The sequence below is a fragment of the Pelophylax lessonae genome, assembly GCF_965119305.1.
Source record: "Pelophylax lessonae genome assembly, chromosome: 6".
In the NCBI taxonomy this organism is placed as follows: Eukaryota; Metazoa; Chordata; class Amphibia; order Anura; family Ranidae; genus Pelophylax; species Pelophylax lessonae.
This window is the reverse complement of record NC_138773.1, coordinates 299,987,442-300,008,702: the sequence shown is the minus strand read 5'-3', so window position 1 is coordinate 300,008,702 and position 21,261 is coordinate 299,987,442. Positions and strand designations below refer to the sequence as shown.

Sequence of the window (21,261 nt, the reverse complement as noted above, 5' to 3'; positions counted from 1 at the left end):
CATGTCATTTTTTTTGGGGGGGGGGGAGCAGGTACCTAGATTTGACAGGTAACCACTCCTACTTCCGCTCGAGCCGCTGCCTAGTTCTCCTTTCCCCCTCCCTCCCTGCAATCTCCTGGGATATGTCACAGGTCCCAGAAGATTGCCAGGCCATTCATGGAGCGCAGCGCGACTCGCGAATGCGCAGTGCACACCCGGCTGTGAAGCCGCAAGCTGTCACAGCTGGGTGCTCACACTAGAGATGCTGGCACCGCCGAGAGGAGAGGGAGAGGATCGAGGCTTCGGGCGGCCGCATCGCTGGATCATGGGACAGGTGAATGTGTTTTTATTAAAAGTCAGCAGCTACACTTTTTGTAGCTGCTGACTTTTAATAAACACAAAATTGAGTGGAACTCCGCTTTAAGGTGCATTGCACAGAGCAGGCAAGTATAAATCTGTTTTTAAACTGTTTTTTTTTTTTTTTAATAACGATCATCCTAAATGAATGCCATTCAATGGGTAACCGCAACCAAACATCTAAAAGCCAACCGAAACACATGTAAGGTTATTCAAATCCTTTTGTGATCCTCCATCATCGCTGTAATATGCGGTTGCATATTACAGCAAATGAAAGTGTTACTGTAATAGTCTGATGAATGTGTAACTTATCAAATGAATACACATATATATTTGTGTGTGTGTGTGTATATATATATATATATATATACACAGTGCCTTGTGAAAGTATTTGGCCACCTTGAACTTTCCCACCTTTTGCCACATTTCAGACTTCAAACATAAAGATATAAAACTGTAATTTTTTGTGAAGAATCAACAACAAGTGGGACACAATCATGAAGTGGAACGAAATCAGTGCAGCAAACTCTCTCCAGAAGTTCCGTGAGGATCTCTGAATGATCCAATGTTGACCTAAATGACTAATGATGATAAATAGAATCCACCTGTGTGTAATCAAGTCTCCGTTTAAATGCACCTGCACTGTGATAGTCTCAGAGGTCTGTTTAAAGCGCAGAGAGCATCATGAAGAACAAGGAACACACCAGGCAGGTCCGAGATACTGTTGTGGAGAAGTTTAAGGCCGGATTTGGATACAAAAAGATTTTCCAAGCTTTAAACATCCCAAGGAGCACTGTGCAAGCGATAATATTGAAATGGAAGGAGTATCAGACCACTGCAAATCTACGAAGACCTGGCCGTCCCTCTAAACTTTCATCTCATACAAGGAGACGACTGATCAGAGATGCAGCCAAGAGGCCCATGATCACTCTGGATGAACTGCAGAGATCTACAGCTGAGGTGGGAGACTCTGTCCATAGGACAACAATCAGTCGTATACTGCACAAATCTGGCCTTTATGGAAGAGTGGCAAGAAGAAAGCCATTTCTTAAAGATATCCATAAAAAGTGTAGTTTAAAGTTTGCCACAAGCCACCTGGGAGACACACTAAACATGTGGAAGAAGGTGCTCTGGTCAGATGAAACCAAAATCAAACTTTTTGGCAACAATGTAAAAGGTTATGTTTGGCATAAAAGCAACACAGCTCATCACCCTGAACACACCATCCCCACTGTCAAACATGGTGGTGGCAGCATCATGGTTTGGGCTTGCTTTTCTTCAGCAGGGACAGGGAAGATGGTTAAAATTGATGGGAAGATGGATGGAGCCAAATACAGGACCATTCTGGAAGAATACCTGATGGAGTCTGCAAAAGACCTGAGACTGGGACGGAGATTTGTCTTCCAACAAGACAATGATCCAAAACATAAAGCAAAATCTACAATGGAATGGTTCACAAATAAACATATCCAGGTGTTAGAATGGCCAAGTCAAAGTCCAGACCTGAATCCAATCGAGAATCTGTGGAAAGAACTGAAAACTGCTGTTCACAAACGCTCTCCATCCAACCTCACTGAGCTCGAGCTGTTTTGCAAGGAGGAATGGGCAAAAATTTCAGTCTCTCGATGTGCAAAACTGATAGAGACATACCCCAAGCGACTTACAGCTGTAATCGCAGCAAAAGGTGGCGCTACAAAGTATTAACTTAAGGGGGCTGAATCATTTTGCACGCCCAATTTTTCAGCTTTTTATTTGTTAAAAAATTTAAAATATCCAATAAATTTCGTTCCACTTCATGATTGTGTCCCACTTGTTGTTGATTCTTCACAAAAAATTACAGTTTTATATCTTTGTTTGAAGCCTGAAATGTGGCAAAAGGTTATAAAGTTCAAGGGGGCCGAATACTTTCGCAAGGCACTGTATATACACTATTTTACCAGAAGTATTGGGACGCCTGCCTGAATTAGAGCAGACACTGTGAGCATGGCCTTCTCGTCCATATCAGTGCCTGACCTCACAAATGCGCTTCTGGAAGAATGGTCAAACATTCCCATAGACACACTCCTAAACCTTGTGGACAGCCTTCCCAGAAGAGTTGAAGCTGTTATAGCTGCAAAGGGTGGGCCAACTCAATATTGAACCCTACAGACTAAGACTGGGATGCCATTAAAGTTCATGTGCCTGTAAAGGCAGGCGTCCCAATACTTTTGGTAATATAGTGTGGGTGTGGGTGTGTGTGTATATGTATATGTATGTATGTATGTGTATATATATAGTTAGCACTTCGGTTCAAATCACAACCACTGCACCACCTGCCTGTAGTTTGCATGTTCTCCCTGTGCCTGTGTGACTTTCCTCCCACACTCCAAAGGCATGCTGGTAGGTTAAATCTGTCTAAATTGGCCCTGGTATGTGTATGTATGAATGTGACCTTTTAGAATTTAAGCAACTTGATGGTGGGGACTAATATGAATGTACAATATATAACTGTAATGATCATACTGGCTAGAAACAATAGAAGTACTGATATAAACAGCACTTCCATAAAATAAATAGTCGCTTTCTAACCATAGTATGTTGCAATTCCATATACCTAATCTGAATGCAAAGATTACAAAAAGATGTCGCATCTAAAAAAAGAAAAAAAAAAAAAGATGTCCCATATTTATCTTTTCACTCCCAGTGATTAACCGTTGCTTTGTCTTCATTATCTCCACAGAATACAAGAGAATTGGTTCCTCACTTGTCTCCTGGTGATTGCTGGTGTCTTCTGGATGCACAGACTTATTAAATTTATATACAATATCTGCTGCTATTGGGAGATCTATAACTTCTACATGCAGGCTCTGCGCATTCCTATGGTGCGTTCCAGCCAATATTATTTTTACATATCATGCAATATATAACATTTCCTTTTCTAATCTCTGAAACCGTTTTTTCTTGCAATTTTTTATTTTTTTATTGAAAATCATTAAACCCACTGAAACAAAATGGGAGCAGCAATATCCTGCTTTTACAGTGCTTCACAATTTAAAATATACCCAAACCCTTGCCTGCAAGGACCAAGTGCGATAATATAAATGTGGAAGGAGGAAAGTTCCGGAGTCTCTCTGGCAATCCATCACAAAAAATGTTAAACTCACAGCTTGAGACTTAAGTCTCAAGCTGTGGGTTTGGTAGTAAGGGCTACACAATGGTTATACTTTACTGTCCGACCCACATTGAATATCAAAGAGTTTGATGACTAATTTCTTCTTTGAGGGTGATATTTTATCTCAACAGCTTTTAAAGAGGATCTGAACTATTGAGGTAGTGCCCAAAAAGGCTTGGGGCAAAGAACTAGTCACCAGTACTGTCTCTAGCCTCCCTGCAGCTGTTCTTTTCTCATTACTGAATTACCATGCCATGTTTGGAGAAGGGCTTTGCTTCCTCATATCAGAGCTGCCCCCTGATGACTAGACGGGGACTAATCCGGAAGCAGAAGAGGTGCAAGAAGCATAGGTGCACCTAAAGATTGAAGCAGAAGCAGGGCGATCCTTGCATTGCAGGTTGTTGGGTACAACCTCCTCTCCAGCAAGAAAACAATGAGCAGCACGGTAATGATATCACAAAATCTCACTCCACATCGCCTCAGATTACCAGAGGCAACAGTGACCTGGATGATCTCATTCTGCAGATATACCAGGGGAGTACCTACAGGGTCGCAATAAGGACCTGGCCCATTGCTTCAGGGGTACTCACCGCTACTGGGAGTGAAAGACAGGTACTTAATGGACACTGGGAATATGGTTTGGATTGCTTCAGGTGGGAAAGTAATATTTGTCAGCCATGTATCTCGAGAAATATGTGAGGACTATATCTGTTTGATTCTGAACATGTTCATTGAAAGAGCTAATCACATTGGCTTCTGTTCCATGTCCTTCAATGTCAGAGACAGGCTCTCCCTATTGTTTGTGTATTGAGGTGTGATGTGTATTCTGTTAAGCCTGTCTGCCCCATATTTAATTGTTAATGAACTCACATATTGTTTCTGTCCAGATGGCTAGATAATTAGTTCAGGTTAATTCTGTTTCTGTATAGAATTTCATCTGCATGTGATAATGTAATCAGGCCACCCCTGATCTGTGTGTGGTAATCTGATCAGGAGGGGGATGTCCATGCTGTATATAAACTGTGTACGTTGTTCAATAAACGAGAAGGTTCTAAAACTAGTACAAGCTAAGTTGTCGGCTAGCTTTGTATGGGGGCAGCTGGAAAATCTGATATCTATGTTCAAGACTGGGAGGAAGCCGTATACTGACGAAAGTACAGTGTAAGTTGCGGTTCCATTACACAGCTACAGGAGGAAAATGGAGGGGATCAGTTCCTCTACATGCCTCCCCTCTCATCCACCTTGTGATGTGATCAGGCTCCTGTGTACTCCCCTGTCCACCCCCTTCAATCTGTCAGGATGGAGAGTGGAAAAGGGCCGGTAAATGTTTAATTTACCAACATCTTCCTTATCTTAATGAATAGAAATAATGATCCGTACCGATCACTGACTCTGTTCCTTCAAAACTGAGGCATAGTAAAAATGGTAAAAAAGTAAAATGGTAAAAAATAATAAAATAACTGCTGACACTAGTGGCGGAACTACTAGGGTCACAAAGAACGCACTTGCGACTAGGTCCTAGCGTTCTGATACCGTGAAGGGGGCTTTTATGGTTTCTTGCACCAGGGCCCTGAGGGTTCCAGTTATGCCTCTGAAATATACAGCTATGTGGCTGTAGGCACAGAAGGTGCATTGCTGTTTTTAAAGCGGAGTTCCGGCCACAAATAAAAAATTTCAATGAACATACCCCCGGGACAGTCAGGGCTAGTACATTCCACAATGGCTAGCCTCTGATCTGTCCCGGTTTGCACTTACCTTTTAGAAGAAATACTTACTTTTAAAATTTCTTCTCCAGCGCTGCCATCTCAGGTGTGGGCAGCTTGAAGCCAGCGCGATCCTCTTCCGCGTCCTCTTCGGTCCCACGATGCACTGCGCCAGCCCTGCCGTCACTTCCGGGTCTGTAGCGTCATCCCTGCACAGCTTCTGGGCATGCCCAGAAGCTGTTTAGCAAGGTATGACGCGCCTGCACCGGAACTGACGTCGGGGCCGGTGCAGGCGCATTGATTCCTGAGAGCAATAACGTTCAGCTCCCAGGAATCATTGCAAAGCGGAAGTGACGGCGCGGGGCCGTGCGGCCGAGGGAGGAAGTGGAAGAGAGGTGAGTATTTTCTTTCTGCAATTACAAGGTAAGTAAAAAAAAAAAAAAAAATCCTAACTACCCATTTCTGTTTCAGGTGACCTATAGCAAGCGGATGGCCCAAAATCGACTATGTCGATTTTGTGGCCGGAACTCCGCTTTAAGGAAGGGTTTAAGACAATAGGTCAGATCGGGTACTGCTTATGCACAATTAACAGTTTTAGATGTTTCATATAAGATGACTTCTCTTCTCTTTTTGAGATTAGGTCCACTTTTCATTGCTGGTGGTTGGTCTATAAATCCGAAAAAATTAAACGTGAAAAAATGTAAAACCACTGCAGTAATAATGCAAAAAATGTGCTGAATGAAAATACACTGTGCATCTACCTTTAAATTTGTACTCCATCTCACGGTGAAATCCTGCTCTCCACAGGCTGATCTTCCCTATTACACTTGGGAAGAAGTCCAGAGCAGAATTGTTCAGATCCAGAAGGAGCATCAGATCTGCATTCATAAAAAGGAACTTTCAGAGTTAGATGTCTCCCATCGAATCCTACGCTTCAAAAACTACATGGTGGCCATGGTTAATAAGAATCTGCTACCACTGCAGCATAGGATGCCCCTGCTGGGCGACTCAATCTTCTATACCCGTGGCCTCAAGTACAACTTCCAGCTTATCTTCTTCTGGGGCCCCGGCTGCATGTTCCAAAATGAGTGGAGCCTAAAACCAGAGTACAAGCGTGCAGGATCACGCCTGGAGCTGGCGGAGAAACTGTCCCAGCGTATTCTTTGGATAGGGCTTGCCAACCTGTTGCTTTGCCCTCTTGTATTGGTCTGGCAGATCCTCTATGCCTTTTTCAGCTATACGGAGGTGCTTCGCCGAGAACCTGGCAGTCTCGGTGCCCGATGCTGGTCTCTGTATGGCCGCTGCTACCTGCGCCACTTTAATGAGTTGGACCACCAGCTGCAGGCAAGGCTGAGCCGAGCGTACAAGCCCGCCAGCAAGTACATGAACTGCTTCCTGTCTCCGCTTTTGGCTGTGGCTGCCAAACACCTGGGATTCCTGGCAGGCTCTGTTCTGGCGGTGCTGATTGCGCTCACTGTGTATGATGAAGACGTGCTTGCTGTGGAACATGTACTGACCATGGTGACACTACTTGGAGTCGTTGTGACCATCTGCAGGTTAGTGAACCTCAACTGTATATACAAAGAATTATAGAGAAAGGTGCAGGTAGGGATACAGCTGAGCTGCAACATAATCATACATGTGAATGTGCTGTGAGGGTGTAGAATTATACTAAAACGTCTATAGGTCCAAAAATATTAATGGCAGCTTCTCAGTGAGACTGAATAATAGAAATAGCAGAGGGCGCAAATAAGTGCAGTATATAGAAAAAGTATATAATATATTGTTATATAAAAATAACAAATGGTAACTTGCAAAGTCCCACAGATGGCGCTATCAGGAGCTGTGTAGAAAAGAAGAGGGGTTTTGGGACTTTGAATGAGGTGCAGGTACCCTGCACCTCCATCCCTGTATTAACCACTTGCCGACCGCTCACATTGGTGCTACTGCGGCAAAGTGGCTCGATTCCGTCCAGCAACGTAGACCTACGTCGCTGGACTCCTCCGATCCGCTGCTCTTCCCCGATCGTCGGGGAATCGAGTGTGGAGATCCACCCGCTTGTGTAAACAAAGCGGGCGGATCTCCTAAGTGACAGGCAGGGTCAGATTGCAGGATTCAGCATAACTGAACCTGCGATCTGTCCCTGTGTCACATAGTCCCCTCCCCCCACACACGTCAGTAAGCACCAGGCATACATTAACCCCTTGATCACCAATAAAACTTAACCCCTTCCCTGCCAGTGTCATTATTACAGTAACAGTGCATATTTATAGCACTGATTACTGTAGTAATGTCACTGGTAGCCCCAAAAGTGTCAAAAATGTCAGTCAAGGGTCCGATCTGTCCGCCGCAATGTTGCAGTCCCGCAAAAAAAAATCGTAGATCGCCGCCATTACTCGTTTAAAAAAAAAAAAACAATAAAAATGACATAATTTTCCCGTAGTTAGTAGCCGCGATAACTTTTGGGCAAACCAATCAAAATACGCTTATTGCGATTTTTTTTTCTACCAAAAATATGTAGTAGAAAACAAATTGGCAAAAAAAGTTAAAAAATTTTGATTTTTACATTTTTTGGGGGGAATTTCATATGAAAAAATGTGAAAAATATTGTTATTCTTTCAAAATTGTCGCTCTTTTTCTGTTTATAGCGCAAAAAGTAAAAAACGCACAGGTGATCAAATACCACCAAAAGAAAGCTCTTAAAGGACATACATTTAATTTTGGTACAGCGTCGCACGACCGCGCAATTGTCCGTTAAAGTAACGCAGTGCCGAATCGCAAAATATGGCCTGGTCAGGAAGGGGGTAAAACCTTCCGGTCTTAAACTGGTTAAAAATACGCTCATTGACAATTTTTTTGTCAAAGACATGTAGCTAAATACATTTTGGCCTAAATATATGACAAAAATTGAATATATTGGATATTTTTTAACTGTCAAAGTAGAAAAATATTGTTATTTTTTCAAAATTTTCGCATTTTTTTATTAATATCACAAAAAATAAAAAGTGCAGAGGTGATCAAATACCACCAAAAGAAAGCTCTGTTTGTGGGGAAAAAAGGACGTAAATTTCATTTGGGTACGGCGTTGCATGACCGCGCAATTGTCAGTTAAATTCGCACAGTGCCGAATCGCAAAAAGTGGCCTGGACGTAAGACAGCAAAATCCTCCGGTGGTAAAGTGGTTAAAGAACAATAAAAAAAGGGGTTTGGGACTTTGTATGAGGCAACTGAAGAGAGTCTGACTCTAGAGTATGTATCAAATGTTTAATGTCATAAAATAGCACATAGCAATATATATATGTCAATGGTCAAACATAACATGTGACATTGGATAAATAATTCAAATTCATATATATATATATATATATATATATATATATATATATATACACACACACATTAAATAGCAGCATAAAACATCAAACAATAAGTAAACCAACACTGGTAGTACTCCATATGTAGAGAAGTTATATTATATATAGACTTGACAGATGAAATAAATGTATGTGGCTGCATCTAACTGGGATATGGCTGCACCGTGTGAAGCTCAACGCGTTACGTGATCAAAGTCACTTTCTCAGGAGCTGATGCTGCTCTATATCTATAGAAAGATGAACATGTCAAAGAGTCTAATAATGAAATGAGGTATCCCGGATCAGACATTACCTTTTAAATTGTTGATACCTCATTTCATTATCGGACTGGAAGTGTCATCACACCTGGGAGGGCCACAACGTGGGGTGCTTGGCTACATGTTTTGGAGCGTAACTGCTCCTTTTTCAAGTCTTTTTCGATGTACTGCACATATTGGCGCCCTCTTCTTTTTCCTTTAACCTAAACTGTATAACAGCTGTATGCGGCTGAATTGTAGCATAGAACTAAAGCAACAGTCACTTGAAATGGGTGATTTTAAAGCCTGGTTGAACTCTCTATTTTTATCACTGTAATGCCTTCAGTCTGCATAAACAGTAAAGGATTGTCTCTGCAAGAGTTTTCATTTATCCCGATCATGGTATATCTATTAGTATTTACTTTCATTCAGCTGGACTTGTTTTGTAATGTTGATGATGTTTGCATGCCTATCCCAGCCACGTCTTCAGTCTAATTGAGGAACTGAACTGAAGAAGTGGTTTGGATAAGTTGCAGAATGTCTCCAGCATTACAGAACAAGGCCAGTAGCTAAAGAATGTGGGAAGTAAATGGCGCAAAGGTACAACAGGCATTACAAAGGAGTAGAATTAAAAATCCAGGATAAAGTCTCATGCATATGGCTGCTGACCCAAGAGTAGAAACAATCTCTGTAAACGTAAGAAAAAAAAAAAGCGGAAGGGAAATCGCCTTTTAAGGCCTCTTACACGCAATACTCCTGTTTGAGCATCTCCTTTTCCAGCCGTAAATTTCAGGCGTATTTATGTTATTGAAATGCGCGCATTCGCATGCATTTTCGCGCATATGCGTTCGCTCAAATTTGCGTCTTTGCGTTTTTGTAAAATATGCAAATTTGCATTTTTCAGATCAACAGTATGTTCGTGTGCGTTCATTTGTTCGCAATTGTGCGTATTTGCGTGCATTAGGTGTAAATTACTGTCTGAAAATGCAGATTTTTCTATTTTGTTCTTACTGAAGAATGCACAGCGCTCATTTACCCACCTGTGTGCATAGGCACATTACAATGAATGGGCTGTATTTTAGCTGCGAAAAAAAAAAAAAGCTGTACTGAGCTTTTTTTAAGCTGCAGTGTGCAAGAGGCCTGTAGTATTAGGACATGTTTATTAGTAAAAGTCACAAGTAGCAACTCATATTTACAAGGTAAAAAACACGCTCTTCATAAATATTACGCTACTGGCATCCTGATGCTGTGCCCGTATTTCTGTAAGGGTCCTTTCACACGGGCGCTGCGTGTGTCCGCAAATCATCCTATTTTTTTGCGGATGATTTGCGGACATAATGTAAGTGAATGGCACTGCGGATGTCAGCAGAATACCATCCGCTGACACCCGATTTTCCTCCTTATCAGTTCTGTTCCGTTTTTTCGAATGGAACAGAACCCTATTTTTTCATCCGTGTAAAATCCGTGGAAAGGAAGGAAAATCGGATGTCAGCGGTGTCATCCGCTGACATCCGCAGTGCCATATACTTACATTATGTCCGCATATCATCCGCAAACGGATGGGATGATATGCGGGCACACGGAGTGGATGACACAAATGTCATCCGCTCCGTGGAAAAAAAAAAAAAAGTCCCGCAGCGGACCTTTCACACGGAGCGGCCATGTGAAAGAAGCCTTAGGGCTCTTTCACACGGGCGTTCCGTATGTCCGTTTTTCATCCCATCCATTTGCGGATGAAAAACGGACATAATGTATCTCTATGTAAATACGGATGTCAGCGGATGAACATCCGCTGACATCCGTTTTTCGTCCTTTCCGTTCAGTTCAGTTTTTTGGAACGGAAGAGAAACCTGTTTTTTCTTCCATTCAAAAAACGGAACGGACGCAGAAACGGATGTCAGTGGTGTCATCTGCTGACATCCGTATTTACATAGAGATACATTATGTCCGTTTTTCATCTGCAAACAGATGGACCGGATGACACAAGTGTCATCCGTGTCCGCTTCAAAAAAAAAAAAAAGGACCTGATCGGGCAAAAAAAACTGAACGCCCGTGTGAAAGAGCCCTAAGTGACGTCCACTCAATGTGCTCAGCTCTGCTGCTGACAGATGACTTAATTTCTAGTGGAACACACTGGCCTCGCAGGGCAGAGATGAGGTCACCATAGGAGGGAAGCAGGGCATGGCTACGCGTTTCGGAGCATGGCTTGAGACACTCCCTGCTTCCCTCCCATCGTGACATAATTTCCGACTGGCGAGGCTGGTGCGTTCTGTGTGTCAGCACTAGAGCCAAGCACATTGTTAGCTAAAGAATGTGCCAGCATATTTATTGGTTTTAAGTAGTAATGTGCTGCAGCCTTTTTTAAAATTCCCTGTGTCTGCAGCACCCTGGACTCATGCTCAATGTAGAGCACAGCATTCTGGGTATTTGGTGGTCCAACACACCCACTGAATAGTGTTCTAATCAACAACAATGTTCAGGAAGAGTGAGCGTTGTTGATCAGAGCATTGTGCAGATGTTAGATCGCTGGAAATCTGGACCACCACACTCTGTGTTGTGCAGTGGTCCAGATATACAGAATGATTCCAGCCCAAGGTATTTAAACACAGGCTGAGGCAACTATTATGGTAAAAATAAAAAACAAGTGACATGTACAGCAAAAAAATGGCATGTCATTTACAGTTATGCAACCTGACTGCTTTCCAGTAATAAAAATGAAAGATTCAGTTTGGCTAAACAAATCATAAGCTGGAGTTTGGTATTCGACATGTTAAATCACGAAAGCATTCTTCTTTCAGATCATTTATCCCAGAAGAGCACATGGTCTTCTGTCCAGAGCAGCTCCTAAAGGTGATCCTGGCTCATATCCACTACATGCCCGACCACTGGCAGCGCAGCGCTCACCGGGCCGAGACCCGCTGCGAGTTTGCACAGCTCTTCCAGTACAAGGCGGTGAGTTTTATCCTGACTCCTTCACTGAGCTCATTAACGGTTGCAGATTAAAAAGTCAGACTACCCAGAATTGCTTTTTTATTTTACAAAGGTTTTTATTAATGTTCAGTCAAACAGACAGAGCCAGCAATTGGACCGCTACAATACATGATCATGTGCGGACTGTAAAAGCATACATAACCAAGGCACAAAACCTTACAGTAGATATAAAGACCAATAACAAAAAAAATAAATTCCGGATTCAAGCCAATGTATAGGTTTCGGTAATGCAGAAACATCAAACCACGTGTCGGAATAGACATAAACCATCAAATATTAGACCAAAGGCTTATTCTGTTATCACAGATGAGAAATGCACATATCGTAACCATCCAAACCAGGAGGCCAGATTATCATATAAGCTAACCCAAAAATAAGACAGAAGCGGGAAAAAAGGGAAGCAGAATAAGAAAAAGAGGGAGAAGAAAAAGAGTCCCAGGGACTCTGCGATGCAGGATCATTAGATCGTCAGAAGAGTATTGTCGAATCAAGATGGCTGTGCGTGGGCAATCCAAGGTTGTCAAACCCGAAGACATTTTTCATGGGTGTCTGATATTATGGCTGTCAATTTCTCATTGACCATAATGTCCATTTATTTTCCTTCTATTGGTTAAACTAGATGGACTTGTACCTTTTTTTTTTTTTTTAACCAGACTATGTAATGTCGTTCATACGGTTTTGACAGCTTCAAAACTTAAGAGTGGGGATCTTCCAAGCTCTCTAGTTGCAATAAAGAGGTGCAAGGCCAATTGTCGTTCAGGGCAAAGCAATTCATTGATCGGTGTGACGGTACTCACCGTCACTGGAAGTGAAAGACAGGTACTTAATGGACGCTGAGAATATGGTTTGGATTACTTCAAATGGAACAGTAACATTTATCAACCATATATCTCAAGAAACATATGAAGACTGCTTCACACAGTCAAACCCGTAGCAGATGCTAATATCATCAGCTCAGCCACCTGTCTTCCACACATTGTTGAATATGCTGATTTACTTACCCGTTATCTACAATGGGTTCTGTGTTTACACTTATGATAATGTATATTATATTTCATAAGCTCAAGGACGGCAGTCTGCTAGTTAATTAGCTCAGGTTGATTGAATCTCTGTCTTCTGTTAGTTGCTGAGTGGAAAGAGTATACTGTTTGTGTAGTTGTTCCTTAGATATGTTTAGCTATATTTCTGTATCCAATTTCATCTGCATAGAATAATGTTTTCAGGCACGTTACCTGGTGGGGTAATTTGATCTGGAGGGGGACGCCCTTATGTGTGTATAAATTGTGTGAGCTTGTTCAATAAAGGAGAAGGTTCCAGAACTTGTACAAGCTAAGTTGTTGGCTAGTTTTGTATGGGGGTGGCTAGAATATTTGATATCTATGTTTAAGACGCAGTGTGGGTCGCGGTTCTGTTACAATCGGTTTGCAAAGAAGGCCTTCACACAGATTTCTCTTATGATCAGTGTGAAGCAAAGTGTGAAGAAGTGCGTAGACCCAAAGTCTGCAGACACTTGGGCAAGACCACCAAATGTGTGCCACTTGTGAGCATCCTCAGAAACAAAGCGGGGAAGAGTTGGGGATAATGCAAGCCAGCCTAGCAAGCGTGTAGTACTCTCTGTATAAGATCTTGTAGGCTTTTTCTAATATAAGTACATTCTTAAAATAGCCAAAAGAGCCAGGGTCATGGGTCTGCCAGTCCTCATGAAATGAGATGAAATGAGATGAGGGAAACGGGGTCATGCTCAACAAAGGCTCTCAAATTGTATCAGCGCATAAGGAGTGAGTTGGGACCTAAGAAGTTGCAAAGTAAAGTGATGAAGTTGGAGATCCTTGTAGTGCTCTCGCAATGGAATGTCATGTGAAGATCTAAGGGCAACAAACGCTATAATCCTAGTGGAGGCAAGAAGTGAGTGGATATCAACAAACCCACTGTCAGTCCGTCAAGAGAATTGTCTCGGATTTTCAAGCCCCGGGGTGAATAGTGGGCAGCAGAGAAACGAAGTAAAGGTAGATGGGGGGGGGGGGGGGTAATCAAACCTGCAGAGAATTTAATTGAGTCTCACAAATGAAGAGTTTGAGGTAAACTAGCAGAAGTGTTTTTTTTAAAGTGGAGTTATTAATATTAATATTATTATTATACCGAATTTATATAGCACCAACAGTTTACACAGCATGTCCCCATTAATGCACAGTGACCTGACCAGCAAGTCCCCATTCAATGCACAGTGACCTGACCAGCATGTCCCCATCAATGCACAGTGACCTGACCAGCATGTCCCCATTAATGCACAGTGACCTGACCAGCATGTCCCCATCAATGCTCAGTGACCTGACCAGCATGTCCCCATCAATGCTCAGTGACCTGACCAGCATGTCCCCATTCAATGCACAGTGACCTGACCAGCATGTCCCCATCAATGCACAGTGACCTGACCAGCATGTCCCCATCAATGCACAGTGACCTGACCAGCATGTCCCCATCAATGCACAGTGACCTGACCAGCATGTCCCCATTAATGCACAGTGACCTGACCAGCATGTCCCCATTAATGCACAGTGACCTGACCAGCATGTCCCCATCAATGCTCAGTGACCTGACCAGCATGTCCCCATTCAATGCACAGTGACCTGACCAGCATGTCCCCATCAATGCACAGTGACCTGACCAGCATGTCCCCATAAATGCACAGTGACCTAACCAGCATGTCCCCATTAATGCACAGTGACCTGACCAGCATGTCCCCATTAATGCACAGTGACCTGACCAGCATGTCCCCATCAATGCCCTGTGGACAGGAGAGACCGGCTGGATCCCGGGCTGTGTTTACAATATAAAAAGGGAGACAATACAGTTACAATAAAATAAAATAGAGGATTAAGAGGGCCCTCTCAGAGCTTTCAGTCTAATACGGTGGGGCAGGTGTTACAAGAGGTTGTAACTGTGGGGAATGAGCGGATGGAAGAGGTAAAAGATTAGTTGGAGGAGTGATAGGCTTCCCTGAAGAGATGAGTTTTCAGGGATCCCCTGAAGGCAGCTAGAGAAGGAGATAGCTGATCAGGTTGAGGTAGAGCATTCCAGAGGATGGGAGAGGCTCTGGAGAAATCCTGGAGACGAGCATGGGAGGAGGAGACAAGGGGGCTTGAGAGTAGGAGGTCTGGTTTGGGTGATATTTGTAGACCATATTGGTGATGTAGCTCGTTGTGAATGGCTTTGTATGTTGTGGTTAGTATTTTGAATTTAATTTGCTGTGCAATCAGGAGCCTGTGTAGGGATTGACTGAGAGGGGTGGCAGACACTGAGCGGTTGGTAAGGCGGATAAGCCTAGCAGCAGCATTCATCATAGACTGAAGAAGAGATGGAGAGGTAGGCCTATGAGAAGGGAGTTGTAATAATCAAGGCGAGAAATGACAAGGGAGTAAATGAGTAGCTTGGAGGTTTCAGTTGTTAAAAAGGGGCGAATTTTAGAGATGTTACGGAGGTGAAGTCTACAAGTTTTTGATAACGATCAGATTTGGGGCTGAAAGGACAGATCAGAGTCTAGGATTACACCTAGTACTCTGGCATGAGAGGAGGGATTGATGGTTGCTTTACTGATTTTAATGGAAAACTCAGGGAGGGGGAGCAAGGGGGGAGGGGGGTATTACTAGCTCAGTTTTAGAGAGATTTTGTTTGAAGAAGTGGTGTGACATCCATGCTGATATGTTGAGAGGAGATTGAAGGAGTGAAAAGAGGAGTAGACAGATAGATTTGAGTGTCATCGGTGTATAGATGGTATTGGAAGCCGTGGGTGGTTATCAAATGACCAAGGGAGGCGGTGTAGAGCGAGAAGAGAAGGGGTCCAAGAACAGAGCCTTGGGGAACCCCCACAGAAAGGGACAATGGAGAGGAGGAGACAGAGTTGTAGGTAACACTAAAGAAGCGCTGTGATGGGTAGGAGGAGAACCCAGATAGAGCAGAATCTTGGAGGCCAAGGGATCGGAACTTACTAAAAGGAGTAGGTGGTCAACAGTATCAAATGCCACAGAGAGGTCAAGTATTAGGAGTATGGAGTAGTGGCCATTGGTTTTAGCAGTTAGTAAATTGTTAGTGAGTTTTAGTAAGGCAGTTTCTGTGGAGTGCTGCGAGCAAAAGCCAGACTGTAAGGGATCAAGAAGGTTATTTTCACTGAGGTAGGAGCCAATGCCGTTGTAGGCTAAGCGTTGTAGAAGTTTGGAGGTGAATGGGAGCAGTGAGATGGGTCCTAAGTTGTTCAGGTTGGTGGGGTCCAGTGAGGGCTTTTTAAGTATGGGAGTGATCTGCGCTTGTTTTAGAGAGGAGGAAAAGGTGCCACTAGAGATGGAGGGATTGAAGATGTGAGTGAGGGAGCATAGAATAGAATAAGAGGGTGACCGTTGTAGTTGTGAGAGAACAGGATCCAGGGGACAATTGGTTACGTTGGCATCTGAGAATTTTTATAACCTCTTTAGTAGTAGTCAGTTCAAAAGAGGAGAGTGTTGACTGTGCTGTTAGGTAAGGTATGTTTAGTGGGGAAGATAATACTCACAGTGGAGGTGTCCTTAAGTATTGCATCAATCTTGTCTTCGAGTTACCATGGGCCTCTTGGCTGCTTCTCTGAATAATGCTCTCCTTGCCCGGCCTGTCGGTTTAGGTGGACGGCCATGTCTTGGTAGGTTTGCAGTTGTGCCATACTCTTTCCAATTACGGATGATGAATTTAACAGTGCTCCATGAGATGTTCAAAGCTTGGGATATTTTTTTATAAGCTAACCTTGCTTTAAACTTCTCCAAGAGTTTAGCTCTGACCTGTCTGTTGTGTTCCTTGGCTTCATGGTGCTGTTTGTTTACTAAGGTTCTCTAACAAACCTCTGAGGGCTTCACAGAACAGCTGTATTTATACTGAGATGAAATTACACACCGGTGGACTCTATTTACTAATTATTTTATTATTTTATAATTATATTCACTATTACTAATTAGGTGACTTCTGAAGGCAATTGGTTCCACTAGATTTTAGTTAGGGGCGTCAGAGTAAAGGGCGCTGAATATAAATGCACGCCACAATTTTCAGATATTTATAAAAATAATTATAAAAATGTTAAATATTTTGAAAACCATTTTATCATTTTTCTTCCACTTCACAATTATGTGCCGCTTTGTGTCAGTCTATCACATAAAATCCCAATAAAATACATTTACGTTTTTGGTTGTAACCTGACAAAAATGTGGAAAATTTCAAGGGGTATGAATACTTTTTCAAGGCACTGTTATTTTCTAATCTCAAATTTAGGCTTTATTCACACCTGGGCGTTTTTGAGTGTTTTTCAGCTTCAAAAACGCTCAAAAAAAAAAGTTCCAAAACGCCCAACAAGTAAAACCCCATTCATTTAATTGGCCCCTGTTCACATCTGAGCGTTTTGCAAAACGCCTGTAGCTGAAAAAAGTACATGAGCTTCTTTTTTGGGCTGATTACCAGCGTTTTTGATAGATGTCAATGCCTGCCTCCAAAAAACGCCTGAAAATCGCGGTAAAAACCGCGGTAAAACGCGACGCTCAAGTGTGAATGCAGCCTAAATGTAAATTAAGCTGCTTTTTAAAGTTAACATAAACAGGCGCTTTGTCTATGCAGGGAAAAGCAACAGGCTTGCATTAATGTTCCCCTTACCAACAGTAGATACCTAACTTTTCCCTCCATTCTACCAGGAATGAAGAGAAAACCCGGTACTTCTAGGAATTTCGAAGCATGTAACTCAGTCCATGTGACCGCTCTGGACAAAACAACAGCATTGTCACATGGGAAGAATCCATAGAGCTGTGTAAGCTTTGATTTAAATGCCTAGACAAGGTGGCCTGTCCTGCTCTTGGCAGCGACAGAGCAGAAGGGGAATGGAAATAAGTGGGGGGATTTAAAGTGAACCCTGCATGTGCAAAGCTACAGGTTCACATGAACACAGGAGTTTACTACATAGTATTGGAAGGTCACTAATTGACTTTATTGTTCTCATTTTCAGGTCTTCATTCTGGAGGAACTGCTCAGCCCACTGCTCACGCCCCTTGTTCTGATATTCAAACTGCGCCCTAAGTCATTAGAGATCATTGACTTCTTCAGGAATTTCACAGTTGAGGTGGTGGGCGTCGGCGACACCTGTTCATTTGCACAAATGGATGTCCGCCAGCATGGCAATCCTGCTGTAAGTGTACCAAACCAAAAAAATTGAGTCAAAACACTTCTCCTGCACTCTGAGAGGTAATCTTCTAACCACATCCAGCCACACTCATGCGGCTACCGAAGACTTTCTACTTGGCTTTGCTTGGATACTTCGGCCTTACAGCCCCTTTTCAAGACCAGGGTAGTCTGAGACCACTAAAATCAAAGAACAAACACAAGGGCGCGCCGGCCTAGTGCATTATCCTCTATAAAGGTTTTATTGAATGAAAGGTATAAAAATACTCACATACAGAGTCATGGTAAAAGCATATCAAATGTATACGGTGCCATCCGCATCAAAACCACAAGGTATAGCATCCTCTGAAGCTAGGATTACGGGTTTCGAAGCTTCGCCTCTCAGAGTCTCTGAGGAAGAGGCAAAGCCTCGAAACGCGTAAGCCTAGCTTCAAAGGAAGCTATACCTGATGCGGATGAAGAGTGGACTGTGACCATTTGGAGTAGAAATTGTCATGGCATCAGTGGGGGTAAACAATGCATCTTTGGCATTAGGGGGAGGAATAGGCGCCCCATTGTTGGTGTCAGTCAACAATCCAAACACAGTCAATATACCGCTCAGGCAATGAATACTGGATTAACCCCCTCCCCCGCAGGTGCACACCCAGGCTCGCCACCGAAGATACAGCCGGCAAAAAAAAAAGAAAATGGTGGCACATTGCCACCAGGGTCAAATTGTGAAGATGTCTTTATTGGTCAATGCCAGACAAAGAATCACAGAACAGTTGACGCGTTTCACACGAGTAATTCGTGCTTAATCATATTCAATGGTGGTGTCACTGCAAGAAATAGTGTCGTGCATCAGTGGGAGAAAAAGTGCCACAAGGGCCGGATAAAGACAAGCAAAGGGTCACAGTTTGGAGACAACTGTCCTAGAAGAAAACACGGAGTGCACAGAAGGAGAAGCAGATTCCTTTATCTTTTAAAGCATTTTAGCCCTATTAAAGTGGTTGTACACCCGCTTTGATGACTTTTACCTATAGGTAAGCCTGTATTAAGGCTTACCTATAGGTGCTGTAAATATCTCCTAAACTTGCACTGTTTAGGAGATATTTTCTTTGCATGCAGCCGATGACGTCATCAGCGCATGCGCTCTGAAGATACGGCCGCCCATGCTGTTTCTTCAGAGCCCTGTGCCGTGACCGGCTGGGGTCCGCAGACCCGGAAGGAAGACGGGCAAAGATGGATGCGGCCGGCGGTGGGGACAACGCGGGCTTCGTTTGCAAGTATGTGTCACATAATGTGCTAGTATGCGATGCATACTAGCACATTATGCATTTACTTTGCAGGGGGGGGGGAAAAGGAGGAGTTTACTTCCTCTTTAAAGAGGAAGTAAAGCAATGTTGTTGTTTTTTTTTTTTTTTATGACCTGCAAAGTAAAGGCATAATGTGCTACTATGCATCGCACACCAGCACATTTTGTGAAACTTACCTGCAAAGTAGGACCTCATGGTCACCACTGGAGGCCACATCCATCTTGCTGACTCTGGCTGTTTGACTGGCCAGAGCCACGTGACGTCACTCCCACGCATGCACGCAGGAGCCGCCAGTCATGGCACAGGGCTCTGAATAAATGGCACAGGTGGCCCTTCCTTCAGAGTGCATGCACTGATGATGTAATCGGCTGCATATACAGTAAATATCTCCTAAATGGTGCACATTTAGGAGATACTTACAGTACCTATTGGTAAGCCTTATTATAGGCTTACCTATAGGTACAAATAATCAATGGAAGATTACTTCCTCTTCAACTGCTTTACGACCGCCCGCCGCAGATGTACTGCGGTAGGCAGCTGCTCCCTGGCAAATTGCCGTACATGTACGGAGCTCGCGAGCACAAGGCTAAGGGGCGAGCACGCTCCCGCTCCAGCTTGTCAGCGGGGAAGCCGATGCAGCGGGCAGGTGGCTCCAACTGACACCCGCGATCGTTCCCTGCTGAGAGAGAAGAACGGTCGGCTGCTGTAAATACAGCTGACCGTCTTTCTCCCTGGAATGATCACAGAGCTCCTGTGATCCTTCTATGTAGGATCACAAGTCTCTGTGATCATTTCACAAGACCCACCCCCCCCCCCCCCAGTTAGAATCACTCCCCTAGGGTCACATTAAACCCCTTGATCACTCATAATGTTAACCCCTTCCCTGCCAATGGCATTATTACAGTAACAGTGCATATTTTTAGCACTGATTACTGTAGTAATGTCACTGGTCCCCCCAAAAGTGTCAAAAATGTCAGTCAGAGGTCCGATCTGTCCGCCGCAATGTAGCAGTCCCGCTAAAAATCGCAGATTGCTGCCATTACTAGTAACAAAAAAAAAAAACAATAAAAATGACATAAATCTTTCCCGTAGTTAGTAGACACGGTAACTTTTGCGCAAACCAATCAAAATACGCTTATTGGGATTTTTTGTTTACCAAAAATATGGAGCAGAAAAAAAATTGGCCTAAAGTGTTAAAATATTTTGATTGTTAAATTTTTTTTTGGAGAATGTCATATAGCAAAATGTAAAAAATATTGTTTTTTTTTTTTTTTTCAAAATTGTCGCTCTTTTTTTTTGTTTATAGCGCAAAAAATAAAAATCGCAGAGGTGATCAAATACCACCAAAAGAAATCTCTATTTGTGGGAAAAAAGGACATCAATTTTATTTGGGTATAGTGTCGCACAACCGCACAATTGTCCATTAAATTAAAGCAGTGCCGAATCGCAAAATAGGGCCTGGTCATTAAGGGGGGACATCCTTCCGGTCTTCCAGTGGGGAAGGAAGGAAGGATGCAGAAAAAAACCTAAAATCTTTGAGATCACCCTTTTAGCCCTTTCATGTATTTTGGTTGTAAAAAGACGTGTCTGTTCAGTTCAACCTAAAAATTGCATTCTCAGAATCCTAGGGTTAACCAGAGAATAGAAAGACTTTCACAAAGGGTCTAATTTTTCTTTAACTGAGAAAAAAATGTCCTGATCCCTTATGACAAGGAGACGAATATTTGGGTGAGCTGTCCATTTATATATTTTTTTATAGATTTAAATAACCTTTTATATATAATTTTATGGAAGTTTCCAGCACTGTTTGAAGCAAACTACTGTATTAAGTTGAATCTGTTATAGTGGAAGACTAAAGAGTCTTTAGAGATAAAATCTATTTCAATTACAAGGGGGCCACTTCTAATCTTTGTGGTCTGCTAAATTTACCTAATGGTCGTTTTAGGACGCCTCAGAGGGGACATGATAGCAATTTATAAATATCTCAATGGTGAT

The 21,261-nt window shown here is 42.9% G+C and overlaps 1 protein-coding gene across 1 annotated transcript in view; it reads left to right on the top strand.

Moving 5' to 3' along the window:
• ATG9A (autophagy related 9A) overlaps nucleotides 1-21,261 on the top strand; it is a 96,054-nt gene that overhangs the window by 47,432 nt on the left and 27,361 nt on the right. Inside the window, exons 7-10 of the mRNA XM_082262055.1 lie at nucleotides 3,056-3,197; nucleotides 5,998-6,746; nucleotides 11,599-11,752; nucleotides 17,799-17,978. Coding sequence (XP_082118181.1) covers nucleotides 3,056-3,197; nucleotides 5,998-6,746; nucleotides 11,599-11,752; nucleotides 17,799-17,978 — 1,225 coding nt within the window. The remainder of the gene's footprint in view (nucleotides 1-3,055; nucleotides 3,198-5,997; nucleotides 6,747-11,598; nucleotides 11,753-17,798; nucleotides 17,979-21,261) is intronic.